This window comes from Hordeum vulgare, chromosome 3H, assembly GCF_904849725.1.
Source record: "Hordeum vulgare subsp. vulgare chromosome 3H, MorexV3_pseudomolecules_assembly, whole genome shotgun sequence".
Classification (NCBI taxonomy): domain Eukaryota; kingdom Viridiplantae; phylum Streptophyta; class Magnoliopsida; order Poales; family Poaceae; genus Hordeum; species Hordeum vulgare.
The window spans coordinates 62,816,624-62,834,827 of NC_058520.1; the positions used below are offsets into that span (position 1 = coordinate 62,816,624).

At 47.1% G+C, this 18,204-nt stretch overlaps 1 protein-coding gene across 2 annotated transcripts; it reads left to right on the forward strand.

Annotated features, from left to right (window-relative positions):
* The first annotated feature begins 1,374 nt into the window (after nt 1-1,374).
* LOC123442974 (probable serine incorporator) lies at nt 1,375-8,292 on the forward strand. 2 transcript variants are annotated; one of them, XM_045119172.1, is made up of 10 exons: nt 1,375-1,672; nt 3,309-3,997; nt 4,104-4,128; nt 4,247-4,336; nt 4,438-4,609; nt 4,702-4,775; nt 4,890-4,959; nt 5,102-5,313; nt 5,442-5,515; nt 5,630-8,292. In XM_045119172.1, exons 2-10 carry the CDS (start codon nt 3,382-3,384, stop codon nt 5,695-5,697), a joined length of 1,401 nt encoding a protein of 466 aa, XP_044975107.1. In that variant the 5' UTR covers nt 1,375-1,672; nt 3,309-3,381; the 3' UTR covers nt 5,698-8,292. The 2 variants fall into 2 exon arrangements, with proteins under 2 accessions (XP_044975107.1, XP_044975108.1); XM_045119173.1 differs by lacking the exon at nt 1,375-1,672 and having other exon boundaries at nt 2,439-3,997.
* The last annotated feature ends 9,912 nt before the right edge of the window (nt 8,293-18,204 follow it).

The following is an 18,204-nucleotide window of genomic DNA, read 5'->3' on the forward strand; positions in this document are numbered from 1 at the left end:
GGTAATATACGAGGAAGATTTTGCCCGGGCAGCATGTCTCGCAACTTGTGTCAGTTGGTGGGATAACCCGGGGATCCGCACCTCGTGACGCAACAGTGCCCTCCAGCACGGCCAGCCAATAAGTACCATAGAAAAAGGTTAAGAAAGACCCGGTTTTGTATCTGTCCCGTCCCTCCTAGGCATTGTACATTCATCCACTCATCCACTCATCCACATGTAAGTTTTCGCAAGTCAAAAAAATCCATCAACGTGTAGACAAACGCAGGAAAAGATCTCTGGCAGTTGTGGCGGATACGGGGCCTGAGCCGAGCGACTGCCATTCCTCGCTCGTCGCTGCCGTCTCCGTGCAAGTGTGGCGCTCAGGCCGCGCCGGCATGGGACACAAAATCCAAGCCGAGGCGAGGCGAGCGGAGCAGAGGCGACAGGGCCTAGCTTGTGGTGGGGTCAACTCGGTCCACATCTTTTTTGTGAACGAGGCTCGTGGTACTAGCTCGTTTACTTCCGTACGTGTCCACACGCAGGGTCGCTGTGCAAACGACCGATGATACGGCAACGAGTTCCAGAAAAGAAAAGAAAAAAAGATATGGCGCAGCACGGTCAGCTGGCTGCAGTGACTGTCTGAACCTCACGGGGTAGATCCAAAACGTACACAGCCTATGGAGCTCAGAGGATTCAGGCAGAGAGGGTCCCTGGCTGGACAAGTGTGCATTGCATACAGCAACGGGCCGTGGGTCCGGAGCCAAGCGTGTGTGTATGGAGAGTGAGGCGGTGGTGGTGCGTGTACGCGTGTGGCGCGTACAAAATACTCCCATATACCAAGCCGAAAACAGAACAGAAAGAAGAAAACCACACACATGGAGTACAACGGAGGAGAGAGACAAGGAAACCCGGTAGTAAAATATAGACGAGGCGCTGCTTGTGCCGCTTCCTTTCCTGCGGCGGGAATAAAACGGAGCACCACCGCCACCTCCACTCTCAAAACGATCTCGATCTCTCCTCCGCCGGCCCCTCGGCTGATAAAACCGCACCTGTTGACGCCAGTAGCTAGTGCACCGCCATTAGCAACCACAGCTGCCCAACGAGCGACGACCTACACCACCCGAGGCGGGCTGAGGCAGCTGAACTCGTCCACCTTCAACGTACCTTCGTCTTCCCCCGTCCCATCCATGTGAGTCATCCTCCTCCTCCTCCCGGTCTTAGTCTGCTTGCATGCTTGCTTGTACCCACGATCATCATCGGGTTCGGCTAGCGTACGTTGAATTCCTCCCCGTTTCCCCGCTGCAACACATTAGACGAACTCAGGAACCATAGCCAAATCAGCACACCAGAAACCACAAGGACCGCTATCCATCCTTGTCGTCGCATATATTCGAGGTCAAATGCTGTTTTCCTCTCCGGCCGTATCGGTTCGGCTGCCGGGGAGGGGTCGCAAACGGAATAGTATAATAAGCAACAGTGGCAGTTGGGTAGCAAGCAGCGCATTCGGTTCTGCCTTCCGTGGTCGGGAGCGCAAGCTACAGAGATGCGTTCCGTGCCCGCCAACCCCACTCCGATTCCCCTGATTCCTTCTTCTTCTTCTTACAGCTGCTGGCCGGGTAACCTGCCCGAGGTAGGATCGGGTTCTCTACCGCGACATTCAGCTCCGCTCTGGCCGTACGTGGATCTACCCAAGGTGCGTCGTCGATGATGCTTTAGTTACTCACAACCTCTCTAGTTAGTAATTACCGGTAGAGTAACACTGTGTTTAGTGGTTGGGATGGATGGCAATCTCTATATATGTGTTCATGTAGCAGATGGAATCGTATGAAAAATATCTAGCGGTAATCCTGAAAGAAAGGTCACGGCCTGTCATTCAGAGAATATGTGCAGGCAAAAAAGGAAAGGATGGATTATTGCCTGGAAAGAAGATCCTCCCGTCCCTAGCTTTACACAGAATTTAGAGGTTACCTAGTTTCTACTAATACTAATACAAAAAGGACTATGCATGCATGGTTGCTTACCACCAGCAGCAACTTGGCCGCACGACAGAGAAGAGGACATGACTAAGCAAAGAAACCCCTAAGCAATCCTCCAAACCAAGCTACAGATCTTTAACATAGATTATGTAATTCCTCCAAGCACAATTATTTATAGATTTTGCTACAAATCCGACTTCATATTTTTAAGCATGGCAAATCTGATGATGCACGCGATGGCAATTTTCTTCAGCAAGCATGGCAAATTCTTAAAATTGGCATACTCGCAACAACATAATTTGTCATCTCGGGTTTTAGATTCTTTTTAGCATTTCTGTTAATTAGGAGCATATATATTCCTGGTGAAGGAACTCCACATGTCTCTCTTTCCTTTTCCCTTGATTCAATATCTTTGCAGCTTTGCTTGGACAGAAATATCGTTCATTTCTACACTTTGCTTTGCGGCTTTGCTCTTTTGTTTTTCCACTAACATGCATGTATATCGATCGGCCGTCCAAAGCTCCACATGACAGGCACACAAAGAGAGCCATGTGCGACTCTGCATCCTCCTCAATCCTATGGCTCATGCATGGAGCTTTCTCTCTTTCTTTCTTTCTTTCTTTCTTTCTTTACCTCCATCTGTAATCCTAATCTTCCTTTAAAGGCAAGCTCTGCCGCTACACATAAACGCATGCATGCAAGAATGCAACATGCATGTTCAGCAGCGGTCACTCCACTCACACCTCGCTTTCCCTTTTCAATCATCCAGATCAAATTGGATACCACTCTACGTATGCAGCTTTGGCACAAAACTTTTGATGGATCAGCAGCGGCCGCTCAACACACAATCAATCCTAGCCGTTGAAAGGGAAATGAGAACGCAGTAAAAAAGAAAAACAAGCCGTGTTGTTTTGCTTACAGTTTTACACTTTTACTCCGTATTACTTATAGGCATGCCGTTTAGCTCAGAACCGTCGTGGTCAGTAGTTAGCTAGTTTTATTTTTAACTGGGTAACTGCAGTTTGTTGTTAGTCGTTAGTCAGTCATGTGGGGTCGATAAAAGAATAGCAGGTCAACCGGAGTCAAAGTTGGGAGTGATGGCATGGCAGGCACAACTAAATCATATTTCTGTCCAAGCAAAGCAGCTTAGAACGGTCTTAATTTGGCCATTATAAAAAAGCAAGCCGGGAACGTCACTCCGTTGGGAGCAGGAGTAAAAAAGTAACACATCGTTTTCGCTCTCACGAGCTTAGCCGATCCCGCCTATTCATAGACGATCGACGGAGGCGTACGCCACCAACAATCTCGTGACCCGCAGCCTGAACCAAACTTCCTGCTCGTTCATGTCCGCAGGAAAGCCGGCACAGCTATAGCAGCAGCACTCGTCCATCGGTGTTCGTTCTTGCGACGATCAAGTGGTCGATCGATGACGCTTGACGGCGGCGTGACAGTCACCACCGACGGCGCCGGCGTGCCACCGGCCACGGAGAGGGGCGGTGCCCGCGTGGCGCCGGAAGTTGTGGTGGAGAGGGCTGCCGCCGTGGTGGCGACGCCTGCGATGGAGAGGGACGGCGGCGTTGGTGCCGGCGTGGCGCCCGCTGCGGCGGAGAGCGACGGCGGCGGCGGGAGGAGCTGCGGCGAGCACTGCGTCATCCGGGTGACGGAGGAGTCGTGCTGCGCGCGGTGCGTGTGCGCCGGCCCGAACCCGATGATGGCGCGCTACGTGTACGCGCTCATCTTCCTGGTGACCAACCTGCTGGCCTGGACGGTCCGTGACTACGGCCACTCGGCGCTGGGCGAGCTCCGGCGGCTCAAGGGCTGCCAGGGCGCGCGCTACTGCCTGGGCGCCGAGGGCGTGCTCCGCATCAGCCTCGGCTGCTTCCTCTTCTTCTTCGTCATGTTCCTGTCCACCATGAAGACGAGGAAGGTGCACGACTGCCGCAACTCGTGGCACTCCGAGTGGTGGCCGGTGAAGATCGTCCTCTGGATGGCCCTCACCGCCGTCCCCTTCTTCGCGCCCTCGCCGCTCATCCAGCTCTACGGTCAGTCCCAAACTAGCTCCCAAGTGTAGACATTTAACTCACGCTTCTTCATCCAAATTGCTGTTGCTGATCGACGATGGCGTTTGCTTTGTCTGAATTTTCTCAGGGAAGGTGGCACATTTCGGAGCAGGGTAAGCTACATCTCATGATCTTGCCTGCGTTCTTCAGACATTAATTTACCTTGATCTTCAGTCACATTCTTGGAGCATGTATCTGATCAGCTTGCCTCCGGGGTTAATTGAACTGCAGGGCGTTCCTCGTGATCCAGCTCATCAGCGTGACCAGGTTCATCACGTGGCTCAACGACTGCTGCCGATCGGAGCTAAACCTCAAGAGATGGTGCGTGGCGCCACTACCTTTTTCCCTCCTCTGCCTGTCTGACGGCCAAGTTGCTGTGAAATCTGCTCGATCTAACCAGCAACTGGGGATGGGTGTTGCAGCCACATGCAGGTGCTGGTGGTGTCGATCGTGACGTACGTGGGGTCCATCCTGGGGATCGTGCTCATGTACGTGTGGTACGCGCCCACGTCCGCCTGCAAGCTCAACATCCTCTTCATCACCGTCACCCTCGCGCTCGTGCAGCTCATGACATTCATCTCCGTCAACTCCAAGGTGCTTACTCGAGCTCAATGGCGTCGTCCCGGTTCTACGACCGGTCTCAAAAGAAAGAAATTGCATACTGATCCGTTGGGTTGAATGATCAGGTGAAGGCCGGGTACCTGGCGCCGGGGCTGATGGGGATATACATCGTGTTCCTCTGCTGGTCCGCGATCAGAAGGTGAGACACAAAGAGATGAATTCAGACATGTCCGTTGAACATCGTATTAGCTAGGCCGTTTCGTGGTACGCGAGTTGCTTTCCTTACATCTTCTTTGCATGGTGAAATTTGCAGTGAGCCGCACACGGAGATCTGCAACAAGAAAGCAGAGGCTGCGACGAGCGCAGACTGGCTCAACATCGCCGTAAGAACGCCTTCTCTCTTCAGTGATAATACTGCTAGTCCGGTGCAAATTTTTAGCAGGGGAGGCAAACATGCCACCAGCTAATTTAGTTTCTAGTCTTGTCTGAAGAAAAGGTGCTGACTATGTATTGTACTGTTGGCAGAGCTTCGTGATCGCGGTGATCGTCGTCGTCGCGGCCACCTTCTCGACGGGGATAGACTCAAAGTGTCTCCAGTTCAACAAGAGCAGCGAGACGGAGTCGGAGGATGACGACATCCCGTACGGGTTCGGCTTCTTCCACTTCGTGTTCGCCATGGGCGCCATGTACTTCGCCATGCTCTTCGTCGGCTGGAACGCGCACCAGGAAATGGAGAAGTAAGCTTCAGACAAAGAGAAAACACTCTGACAGACTGAACTGACTGACTGCATTCTTCGGTCGCCAGATGTTCCTGATCTGAGAGCATTGACTAATTGATTAACGCGTTGTCTGATCTGATCCTCAGGTGGACGATCGACGTCGGATGGGCGAGCACGTGGGTGCGCGTCGGCAACGAGTGGCTGGCGGCGATCGTGTACAGTAAGTCTGAACGCCATTGCTGGGCTCAAGCTTTCTGCTGCATTCGACGAAGCTGTTAATGATTTGTTTGTGTGTCCGCTGACGAATGGACACGATTCTCGCGCTTTCTTGCAGTATGGATGATCGTCGCTCCGATCGTGTGGAAGAGCAGGCAGGTCGGGTCGTCGTCCGCGTGCGCGTGAGCGGATGCTTTTTTTACCTCGCTCGTGCTAATTACCTACTGATGAAGAACAACTAATGTACTTACAAGAAACAAAAGAGAGAAGCAGGGAGCTTCACATGATTACCTACTGAAGAACAACTAATGTACTTACATGAAACATAAGAGAGAAGCAGAGGGAGCTTCACATGATGCTACTTCGCTTACACGACGCATGGACGGATGATGAAGATGATGATGACGATCAAGAAGTGTTGGTCAGCCGCTCGTTTTTGCCAAGCTGGGGGTAAAGAGGGAGGGGAGGGGAGAGAAGACGAACGTGTTCCTCTTTGTATATATAATGGGCCAATTTTGCGTGTGGCCGTTGCAATTGCAGATAAAAGCTAATCCTTCAGGAGCTGAGTTGATTGTATATTCTCACTCCGAATAGTGATTTATCGAGGAAGCAGCACCCACGTGGCTGGATTTGAAATTCGTTGTGGGGGTGTCGAAACTTCGGTGCCTGGAAATGAAGGGGCCAAATTCGTCATATGTTTGGCGAAACAATGTTGAATTAGTTTCGATGGTTCGACGAGGATAGAAATATATCAAAATCACTACTAAAGAGGTACATTTCGGAAGGATATGTCAAGACTCTTGGTGATGATAAGTGGCACAACGAATATGCGTCATTTGTTGTTACCGGAAAGATTAGAAAAGTTTTTCTACCACACAAGGGATGAGAGGTCATTGCGTACACCTCTTTTGTTAGGAGCCCATGTAGCCCATACGCGTACTTGGGCTTCACATGGGCCAGGCACGCCTGTGCACCACCGCTGTTGGCTACAGCAACCAATTCATCCGGTTGGATCAGGAAAAAGGCGGCACGGACGGCTCCCTCTTCTTCCACCTCCAGCTTTCTCCTCTATTTTTTTGCCATTGTATCTCCATTGCTACCTTGAAGCTTTGTAATATTCATCTGTGATTGAATATCAATTAGGCTGGTAACATCTGGTATCAGAGACTCCTCACCACCCTTCCCAAATTCGTTCAAAATTCTGCCCAATTCCCCCCTTCCCGACCTTTCCGTCCACCTCTACCACCATGAATCCTGCCTTGAAGGTCTACCTGGACAAGCTCCACGGGGAGACCAGGGCACAATACGGTGAAATCCACAAACAACTCCAACTTCACGAGGCCCTGCAGACCAAGCCCTCCAGGGAGCACCGTCTCCGCACTGACACGCTCGGCCGCCGCGGCCTCTGACGGCGGCCTCTCCATCGACACCATAATACCTGGGATCGTCCCCGACCCCTTCTCTGCAACAACCCAGGCCTGGGAGGTCCATGCAGCCACACACGACGCACCCACGATCTGCGCAGAGATGGCGCCTGTCACTTGTTCGACAGAGTGCTCAACCCAGATCGACGTCGTCGCCAGCGTCGGCGAACTCCACGACATCGCCACCACAATCCACTACAAGCTCGCGCTCGATTTCATCCACCAGGAGGTCGAGCAACCCACAACTGCGTAGGCGACACCATTCATTAGCATCGGCCCATCCTCAACTACCAAGGTCGTTCCTCCCGTGGTGACCAACACCAACGTCGACCGCAAGGCCAGCGTGCAGGAGCGGGAGGACACACCACTGCCCTCCATCAACACCTCGACCCCAGCAGCGAGTGAGATGGACCACAGCATGGTCCTCGTCGTCTCGAGCAACCTTACTTCACTGGCGCCGACCAAGTGCTCGACAAAATACCCCATCCATGCGGGCGACCGGGTGAATCCTCTGTTCACCCTGAGTATGCTTTGCGCGACCTATGCACCATCCAGCTTGACTCACCCTGATCATCCAGAACCCTTGCGGCATCCATCACTGATTGCACAAGAAGAATATGGCACTCACCTTGTGGACAAGAACAAAAAATTGGGGCCTGCCACCACTATGGCAGGGGTTCGAGCAACCATGGCCGCCGCCTTTGCAAGTGTGTATCAGATACATGGGACAACTATTCAGGCCAATACCGTGGCCGTTGTTCAAATATCATTCACATGCATGCTATCCTGAGGAGCGATGTTCAGGTATAAGTAGTCATGCACATGAAGTTTCATGGTTCAATCCTTGGCTAGTTCTGTTGCTATTCAAAAATATGGTTTTCCTTCAAGTTTCTTCTTGTTAGATGATTCCCATGGAAGAGGCTATCAGTTTCCAATCTGTTGAGATTTTGCAACATATACCTGATGACCCAAGGTCGCTCCTATGGTCGCCAACTAGTACAGAGAGTTTAGGCAAGACAGTGGTGCAGGAAATACCTTGCAACGGAATCTTGCATACTTTTTCCGGCAACGGCAGAGCAGTACAGGGTTATGATGGAACCAAGCTCCGACCAAGACCATGACCACTATTCGAGTTCAATCAGGAGACCATCCAGTTGAAGCTACAATGGACATCATTTTCAGGTAATTGCCAAGCAGTACATCGATGTTCGAGCAATACCTATGTTATCAAGTCTATCTGAAGGTAATGAGCATGTGAGTGTATGAGCAATTTTTGAATCACATGGAAATTTGAGGGAGTGGCCATTTCTCTTGAAAATGCAGTTCTCCTTGGGATCCTGTGGCGTTTTTTATCGTATGGCCTAATTGTTGTTGTGAACAACCCTTCAGTTATTTGCAAGGCGCGCATCCGCGGTTTGGGCGTCCATTTGAAGGTGCTGCCTATTTCTTTGATCGAGTAACATGTACTGCTAAACATGACAAGTTGGGTTTAGAGGAAACATAAAAGAGGAAAGTAAACTATGAGAGTCTGTTGCCTTGTGCATGCTATAGGGTGCAGCTGTTGGAAGGCACCAACTGTTGGGAAACTCACGCTATAAGAGCATCTCCAACAGACGCGCTATACAAGCGTCGCGCCGTAAAAAAGACAGTTTTAGCGCGCACGCAACGCGGCGGGCAGCTCCAGCGGGCGCGCAAAAACGGCGCGCGCACCATTTTCAGTTCAGCGCGCTGGCCGAAACGCAATCCCGCGCCCCTTATTTGCTGCGCCGGCTCCCGCGCTCGCTCCTGCTCTCTCCCGCGCTCGCTCCTCCACTCTCGCACCGCCCCCATCCGACCGCGCCGCCGCCGCCGCTCGCGCCCCCGGCGACCGTTCAGCGCTTCCCCGGCCTATCCCCGCGCCGCCGTCGCCGCCCGCGCCCGCCGGCGACCACTCAAGCGCTTCCCCGGCCTGTCTCCGCTGCGGCCGCCGTCCGCGCCCCCCGGCGACCGTTCAGGCGCTTCCCCGGCCTCCCCGTGCCGTCGCGCTTCCGCCCCACCCCCTCCTAGTCCGGCCGGCCCTCGCGCGCCTCCGACGTCCGAGGAACAGAGCCCGAGCGCTCGCTGCCGCGCCGCGCCCGCAAGGTGTTCGACAAAACGCCTACAAGGTATGTATTGCTCCAAACTTATGAATTTGGTGCATGTTTTGAATTGTAGTTTTTATAGTATAGTATTGAACATTGTAGATGAGTTCGTCGTATGATTCTTCCGAAGAAGAATTTGATATGGAAGAGGAGGAGGATCTTGCAATGATCATAGCTATGCATATCAATAAAAAACCGAAGCACGGTGGTTCGGTTATGGGTCGGGAAATTTTTTGGAGAGATAGGATTGATGCCCATAACAGATTGATGAAGAACTATTTCGTGGAGAATCCCCCATACCCGGAGTCGTATTTTCGTCGCCGGTTTAGGATGAGCACAGACTTGTTCAAGCGCATTGCAGAGAAACTAGCGAGCCATGACCGGTTTTTCCAGCAAAGGAGGAATGCCGCCGGAGAGCTCGGGCATAGCACCTTTCTGAAGGTGACAGCCGCTTTGCGTATGTTGGCATACGGTATCCCGGCTGATCTAGTTGATGATCACTTGGCTATGGGTGAGAGCCAAGCCATCATGTGTGTCAAGCGCTTTGCAGTGGGAATTGTGCAAGTGTTTGGCGAGGAGTATTTGAGATCTCCCACTGCTGAAGACCCCGCAAGGCTATTGGCAATGAACAAATCTCACGGCTTTCCTGGCATGCTTGGCTCAATAGATTGCATGCATTGGAGTTGGAAGAATTGTCCAAAGGCATGGCATGGGCAATTCCACGGCCAAAAAAAGGGTTCCACTATAATCCTTAAAGCGGTGGCCGATCAGGAGACTTGGATTTGGCATGCATTCTTTGGAATGCCTGGATCTTTGAATGACATCAATGTTGTCAACCGGTCACCACTGATGAATAAGATTGCGAATGGTGAGTTGCCACCGGTGCAGTTTGTAGCAAATGGCCGTACGTACAACTATGGCTATTATCTAGCGGATGGCATCTATCCAAAGTGGCAAACCTTCGTGAAGCCGTTGAAAAAGCCAGAAGGTAAGAAAAATCTTGATTTCCACAATGCTCAGGCGACTGCTAGAAAAGATGTGGAGAGAGCATTTGGGATTTTGCAAGCCCAATTTGCTATTGTGAGAGGACCGGCTAGATTTTGGATCAAAAAATGCTTTGGTACATCATGCACGTTTGTGTGATCATGCACAACATGATCATCGAGAATGAGCGTGTCCAAGATTTAGACTACTCACAGTATGAGCTCTTGGGACATCCCGTGCGAGTGCGACGGAGGGCTGAAAGGGTAGCCCGTTTTGTTGCCTCCTATCATGCCATTCGGCGTCCCGCAACGCACAATGATCTTCAGAAGGATCTGATTGAAGAGTGGTGGGCATGGCATGGACGACAAAGAGCATGATTTGATTGCATTATTTGTATCGTATTGTTCATGAACTATTGGTTGTGTTTATTGCATTATTTGTTGTACTGAACGATAAACTATTTGTTTGAGTTGTAATAACTATTTATTGTTGATTTATTTTGTTTGTTTGATTGTTTTTCTCCTACTTTTTGAAATGTATATGTGGTTTGTGCGTGCTGCGCGCGCTGCATTTTTGGGCACTGCTGGAGCGGCGCGCGCTGCATTATAGCGCAGCTGTTGGAGCCAGCGCCTATCCCCGCGCTAAACCAGCCGAAGCGCGTACGGTAAATACATTTTTGGGCGCGCTTCTGGAGATGCTCTAATAAGGGAGGCAGGGAACACATACCACTCTAGTGATCTTATACAATGGTTTCTTGGTAATATAATTTGTACCCCTGGTCTACCTCGTAGCATGAAGGTGTGTGATTTGGATGACGCTCGACAATGAAGACACATCGACTTCGACTGTCATTTGAGGGAGAATTTGTTTCAATTTGTTTGCAAGTTCCCATTCGATGAAACACCCAGTACATGAATTGAGTTATCAGATGTCCAGTGTGACAACTATCAAATGGGTGGCTCAATTCAGGGCCCTTATCTTGGGCAAGTTACCCTGGATCTCCTGTTGTTTGCCATTAGTCCGATCAAAACACCCATGGCCATTCCCTGCTTCAGCCATGGTCAATATTCAGGCCTTATTTCACATGAAAACTTTTACCCATCTATGACTATACTGAAGATTTATTCACGGCTGTTTCAAGATTGGATTGCTCCATTCCCTGGCAGTAAGTCAGCCAGTTCTTGTCACTTTGAGCAGTTATGAGATCCTGGCACGGGCAACAACACTTTGTCACTTTGGATTTCTGACTCATTGGAAGAGATTTCTCACTGTCACGAGATGTGAGTGGTTGCCAGAATTCAGTGGATGCCATGGAGTTCTTTTATGACTGCGAGCAAGCTCCTTTTGAAGGAGGAAGGGGTGTCATCATTGTCGATTTGTCGTCATCGTCTTCACTCAATAATCCGTCGACCACGAATACTACTCCTGTTTCGACCACGACAACGCTCATATTGAAGTCCACCCCAACTTCAAATACCACCACAATTCCAACCAAGTCGAGGAGTATCAGTTCCAATGGGATCCGGATGGCTCTCGAAGGCATCAGCTTGGGGTCAATCCGAGTCTCAAGAAGGGAGGGATGTTAGGAGCCCATGTAGCCCATGCGTACTTGGGCTTCACATGGGCCAGGCCCGGCTGTGCACCACCACGCGAAGGGAGAGCAGCAACCAATTCATCTGGTTGGATCAGGAAAAAAGCACAGCACGGACAACTCCCTCTTCTTCCACCTCTAGCTCTCTCCTCTGTTATTTTGCCACTGTATCTCCATTGCTACCTTGAAGCTTTGTAATCTTCATCAGTGATTGAATATCAATTAGGCTGCTAACAGATATGTCAAGACTCTTGGTGACGATAAGTGGTGCAACGAATATGCGCGCCATTTGTTGTTATCGGGAAGATTAGAAAAAAAATTCTACCACAGAAGAGATGAGAGGTCGTTGCATACACCTCTTTTGTCAGACCCAAAAATGTAAATGAAATATAGCAAAACAATGAAACATGTCTTTAATCGATCGTCAATATTACTAACTGTTTCACCGGTGTGTCCTAGATTCGAATCCTTTGAAACTGGATCCTATGTCAATAGCTTTTGACAAACCTTTTTTTAGAGTGTAACTGGTACCCCCAAATATAATAATGATGTGCTTCATGTGGTAACATAGTTGCTTTATACGATAACACACTTGTACTCACTCACGGGTATTCTACTAACATGTTACACAGGTTACACGTCTTGTACTCTCCGCACAATGCACTTGCGCTTCTCACTCACTGCAACTTGCACTCGGAATAACTACATGTACTCCCTGTGTTGTGTAACGTGTGCTTCTTGGTGCAACTTGCGCATCTTGCAGGGAACAATTTGTAACCCACTCGAGGGATTGTTCCTCTCGTTCGAAGCACGTTCCATGATCCTTCGTGCAGGTGGTACCACGCTCTCCACCTATTGCTTGCTAAACTCAGTAGCGGAGCTAGATTGAAGCCATACCACAGGCAAACATCCTATGCACAGTACAACACATTGTTCTTGTACTATAAGACTACTAGTTGAATGCCCATACGTTGTCATGAAATAGGAAAAAAATCATAGATAAAATGATTGTGCACAAACAAATGATGATATGGATGGCTTTCTCGTAAGGAGGCGAGAGATGATCCATAGCAGTGTATTGTCGTGGTGCCTAGCTAGATGGACTCGTGGGTGCTCTCTCACCTTATATAAACTACTGGTTAGCCAAAAGTCAAAGCCGGCTTGCTGCAATAAACTCCACAACCCCCTTTGTTACTAGTGTTACATAAATAGATAGTCGTGACATAAGTTATTGAGTATCTTTATACCGACTTTGCTTAATAAACTGTTGTATAGGAGAACCCTGACAGAACAAGTGATTACTAGGTAGATATGGACATCGATGAGTAGTATTGGATCCCAAACAATAGTTTGGTTGCTTTGGGTGGGTCATTGTAGTTGTGCATCTTTGGAAATCTTTCTTACAGGGAAATGCCTCGACGTGATTCCATTAAGCACCAGTAGTTCCCTACTGTTCCAGAACATGATGATTGACCGACATGCTCCCTAAGGGTTCCTGTGTATGTCTGTGTACAATTGTGCCACCTTGGCATAACTAATCATGTTGAGTCGGGTTCCTATCATATAATTGCGAGCAACATATTTATATAAGTGAGCCAAAAGTCGTCCACGGTCCCACACCAGGTAAGGTCGCAGTCGTGGATATCATGTGTGAGGACTTGAGTACTTATATGGTTTGTTCAGCTAGATCTATGTGTGTTGGATCCCGTATCCTGACAGAGGGGCATAGGTGTGCCTCTCGAAAAAGAAAAAAAATGTGTTAGTCTTTCATTTCTCCCACTAGAGGCACATATTTGCTTCTTGTGAGGCACATATTTGCTTACACGAGAGGTAGAGCGGTGCCTCTCGGTAAAATGCATTTTTCTAGCGGGAGGCACAAATTTTCTTTCACGAGAGGCACTCGTAAAGGGGAAAAAACCTTAACCTTTTTTCCTTTTTTGAGAAGCACATATTTACTTATCATGGAGGTGCCTATTTGGTTTCAAGAGAGGCCCCGATATGCTTGTGGGAAAGGAAATAAAGTGAGAGAAAAACAATGCTTTCGACTCGTTTTTGTTCTTTCAGTTTTTTCATAAAAAAAATTGTTGAAACCTATTAACATTAGATCTAGTCTTGGAAAACTCGAGGCAATAAATCCAACATTGAAAATGGTTCAGGATTTGGGCGCACTATTCAAAAGATAAATGTTTTGAATAAACGATCGCATAAAAAATAAAAAACTCTCAGAGTGCGACAAGCTGCACACATGCAGCGTGCCACTTATCAACGCGTGAGATAGTGGGTGTTACCTTTGCAAGGTATACCACTTAATTAGTGATCTCGCTTAGTGGGAGTATTTCTTTCATTTCATCTAAAGCTTTCGTCCAGCACTATAACTACTAGACCGGTTGGTTTTTGTATACTTTTCCTTCGCCGGGGTCATCCAATTGAGTGACTTCCTGGTTCACTCTCGTCGATCATTTTTTTGTTTGTTTGTTCACATTTTTATCGGTTTTTTTGATTTTCTTTGATTTGTTTGATTTTCAGTGATCTTTCGTCTATCTTATTTTTTATTTGTTTCTTTCTTGTTTTTTTGCTTTTGTTTCTTTGTTTTTCGGTTTGTATTCCTTGGTGTTCATTGGATTTCTTTGTTTATTTCCTGAGCTTTCTCTGTTTCCATCCTCTTGAATTGGTTTCTTCAAATTTTCTAATTTTTTACTTTTTATTTTTATTGGTTTTCTTCATTTTTTATTTTTTTCATAACTTTTGGTTCAATGCATGTTGACTATTTTAATGCACATTCAACATTTTTCTATACATCTAGAACATCTCTAATATACACTGTTAACATTTTTGAATTACATAATTTAAATTTTGAGAAATTATATTATTTATGTTAATTTGTTTCTATACACACTGACGCTTTTGGTACATATATAATAAATTCCAATACACATTTCGTGTTTTCAAATGTTGATTAACATTTTTAACCATTTTTTTATCTTTATTAAATGAATGACAAGCATTTTTTAAATACAAGATTGATTTTAATACATGGTCAGCATTTTTTTGTACACATGTAATATTTTTAAAATTCTTGATTTTGTTTTTCAAATACCTGATTTTCTTCTTTATTAACTTTTTTTAAAGACGTGATAAACTTTTTTCACAAACATTACATAATTTTTGCATACATTTTTCTTATATAGGAGAAACATGTTGTCTACACACATTTAATATTTTTCAAATGGTTCATCAACATTTTTGAAGTGTTGACTGTAAAGTATTTTTGTACTATATTTATTTAGAATAGTCAGATGTGTAGAAAATAAAACGTAAAGCCAAAAAGGTGGAAACAAAACGTGGTTGTGGTCTCCCGCGAAACATCTTCGTGAGGTTTTCTCACTGCAGATTCGGTGTTTGACTTCGACGGTAAGATGCAAACTAAGGATGACGAGTTGATGTAGAGGGATGATGGTGCAGCGATGTCGATTACACATCGCATAGAGCTGCTGAGATCGTGGAAAACTGGTGACAACAAGACGTGAGTGAATTGATGATGGTGCTACTCAAGAACCCGATCTCGTGTTCCGTGTGACTCGAGTTGGTTATGCCTAGCAATGGCTATGGTTTTTATGTTGTTACCATGTTGAATACATTGCTTGGATATGTTCGGACAGGTATTTCAAGGTGAATATCTCTATTATGACCTTGAGTGGTTGGGTTCGGTGACGATGGCGACGAGGGTCGTTCCCTTTATGATGGCACTGTTGTTGAAGAACCTCGTCATTCATGTGGTGTCATGATATATTTGGTGCAGACATGGTCATTGATATAGTGCCTATTATGGATTTGATCACTTTAGTTTTCTTTTCCTATCACCTACGCATAGCTCGGTCTTATATGGCATTGATATTTGCTAGCGTATTCTTCTGCGCATGTGTTGATGTTGGATATGTACATTTTATATATGCAAAGGCCGAATATGCTTATTGTGTTTGTGTCCTCTTGATACCTCATTTCAAGCCAAACAATTCACCATTTGTCAAAAAATGTCTTGCTTATGGCGAGATACTCGTCTCTGACTCATGCATTCTATCTAATGGGCTGACTCAAGTAGCTTTTTGCAGCTAGTTTATTTTTTATTCTCTATTTATTTATTATTTTGAAAACATTCTATATACATATATCTCAAAAGATAAATTTATTTAAAAATAAAAATACCATGAATTTGATTTTTTCAACAAAGTCTCAAATTTTTTGTTAAGATAATTTTGAAAAATATGGGTAAGATTCAAAAACAGTATTTTGATACTAAAATTATATTCAAATGCTTAAAACAATGTAGGAGACATTTAAAAAATTAAAGCATTCTAATTTTTTTTTAACATAATTAATAAAATGTGTGTAACATTCAAAATCAATGGTGTGAATTTAAGAAATGTTCACTCGTTTGAACAAATGTAGCATTTATAAAACACTATACAATGTAAGAAATATTTCCTACCATTCGCACAACGCAAGCTAGAGTTTAAATAAATTCAGACATCTCAAAAACATGTCCGTGACATTTAAAAAAAATACAATGTAAAGAAATTTGTGTAATTATAAAAATGTTCCGTACCATTGACAAAAACACACGTTAAAATTTAAGGATTATTCACACATCTCATAAAATATTTGTGACATTTAAAAAAATGTTCCTTTAATTTTAGAACAATTTTGCGTACCATTCAGAAAATATTTGAACATCTATTTTGAGAAATGTTTAACATGTATGTATTCAAAAAACTGTTCAAAACCTTATTTAAAAAAATGTTAATCATGTATTTAAAAGATGTTAAGCTCGTCTCCTTCGTCGAATCAATGGCGTCATTCCACACAGGCCGTGTAGTGCCTAGCCCGACTATTTAAGCCGACCACTGGCACGGAAATCCTAACCATTCACATCTCCTCCTTCTGTCTGCCGTTGTCACTTTCCACTCCTCGCCCGCCACTAGTAGTAGCCATGCCCTGGCGTCGTCGGGCGTATCTAATGCCAGAGCGCGAGCTGGAGCTCCTTGAGAAGATCCAGACAAGGTGTGAAGCTCGGATCACCACGGGTCTACCTCCGGATGCGATGGATTCGGAGGAGAACTTGGAGGAGGAGGGGGAGTAGGAGGATTAGGTTGAGGAAGAGGGGGAGGAGGTTGAGGGGTAGGATGAGGAGGATGTGGGGAACGCCAGGGACGTGGATCTACATGCAGAGCTGCACGCAATCCTCGATTCCTTCCACTCGGAGTCGAAGGCGAAGCCGAGACATTGTCGTTGGTAAGAGATGGGGCGTAGCACACGCATCGACGAGATGCTCGCGTATATATATGAGGGGGGGGGGGGGAGAGGAGCAACAGTTGCAGTTTTCCTCTGCGCCCGTCCACCCAACGTCCGGCACCGATGGCGTGGACATCTCCAAGGACGAATGATAGCTAGTGTGCCGTAATAGTACGTAGATTTTTTTGTATGGTTTTTATGGACGTAGGAGGTGAAATGTGAGAGATTCACATGTAGAAAAGTAAGTTTAAGGTGTGACCGGTCGCCGTACAACACGTTTGGGGGTCGGATTTGCAAAGTTTGCATGTAGAGAAATATGAAACGTGGTCAGTCACCGTGTGCGGACATGTCTGACACGTTCAGGGTCAGATTTGCAAAGCTCACGTGTAGAGAAGTAAATTTAAAATGTAATCGGTCACGACCGACCGCGTCTATAGCCGAATTTGCAAAGTTCGCTGTGGATGATTTAAGTTGCACCGTGCATCATTTCTTGACTTTGACAATCTTGTGGTTCTGTTCGAGACGCATACGTCCAGGCATCAATATCATGTGGGCATCAATGCACCTGTGCATGTAACGGAATGCATCGAGCCTGGGCCGACCAGAAAGTTAACCACACGCATGCACTCCTTCGGCCACTCAAGCCAAGCCAGCCGGGCCCTGCGCACGTGCTAATGCTCTCTCATTTATCGTCATGGCCAACGTCACGACCTGCCTACGCTAATCAAACATGGATGGATAGGCTACGGCTTATGGGTATCCAAATTTTGCTACTGTACGTACGAACGATCCGGCACGTCACATCCACCGTATCCAAACCGCCGACATGTGTGTCAGCTGTGCATGCATGTGGGCTTTGATCGTGCGTGCCGTAATCCGTCGCCATCGTAGTAGCCAGCTCGTAGAGAACACTTATACGGGAAATGTGTGTTTTACGTCTGTGTATACGAAGTTAGGGTCGACAACGGTGTTATTTTCAACGAGCGCAGAGCTTTCAATTTCTGGCAGCCTGTTCATGACGTGCTTGGGGCATATCCAAGTGGGCCCTCAAACCGTTGGACGGTCTGCTAGCCCCACCCCAAACTCCTCTCTCATCTCTCCCGCACTTTCTATCCAACGCACACTCTTCTTCCCGTCTCGCATTCATGCCGGTCCGGACGTGTCTGATAGCATTGATGTTGTGCGATGTGACCATACGAAGGACAACGTCGATTAAGCGGGGTGATCATGTGTATGCGTGGCCTTATTGCAGTTGTATATACCGTGCTCCGATGATGCACATACC

Bases quoted from the DNA above. Each gene is read 5' to 3' on its own strand.
- LOC123442974 (XM_045119172.1), top strand. From the start codon at position 3,382: ATGACGCTTGACGGCGGCGTGACAGTCACCACCGACGGCGCCGGCGTG. The intron at 4,610-4,701 runs GTGCTTACTCGA...TTGAATGATCAG, and splicing joins TCATCTCCGTCAACTCCAAG to GTGAAGGCCGGGTACCTGGC. The intron at 5,314-5,441 runs GTAAGCTTCAGA...TCTGATCCTCAG, and splicing joins GCGCACCAGGAAATGGAGAA to GTGGACGATCGACGTCGGAT.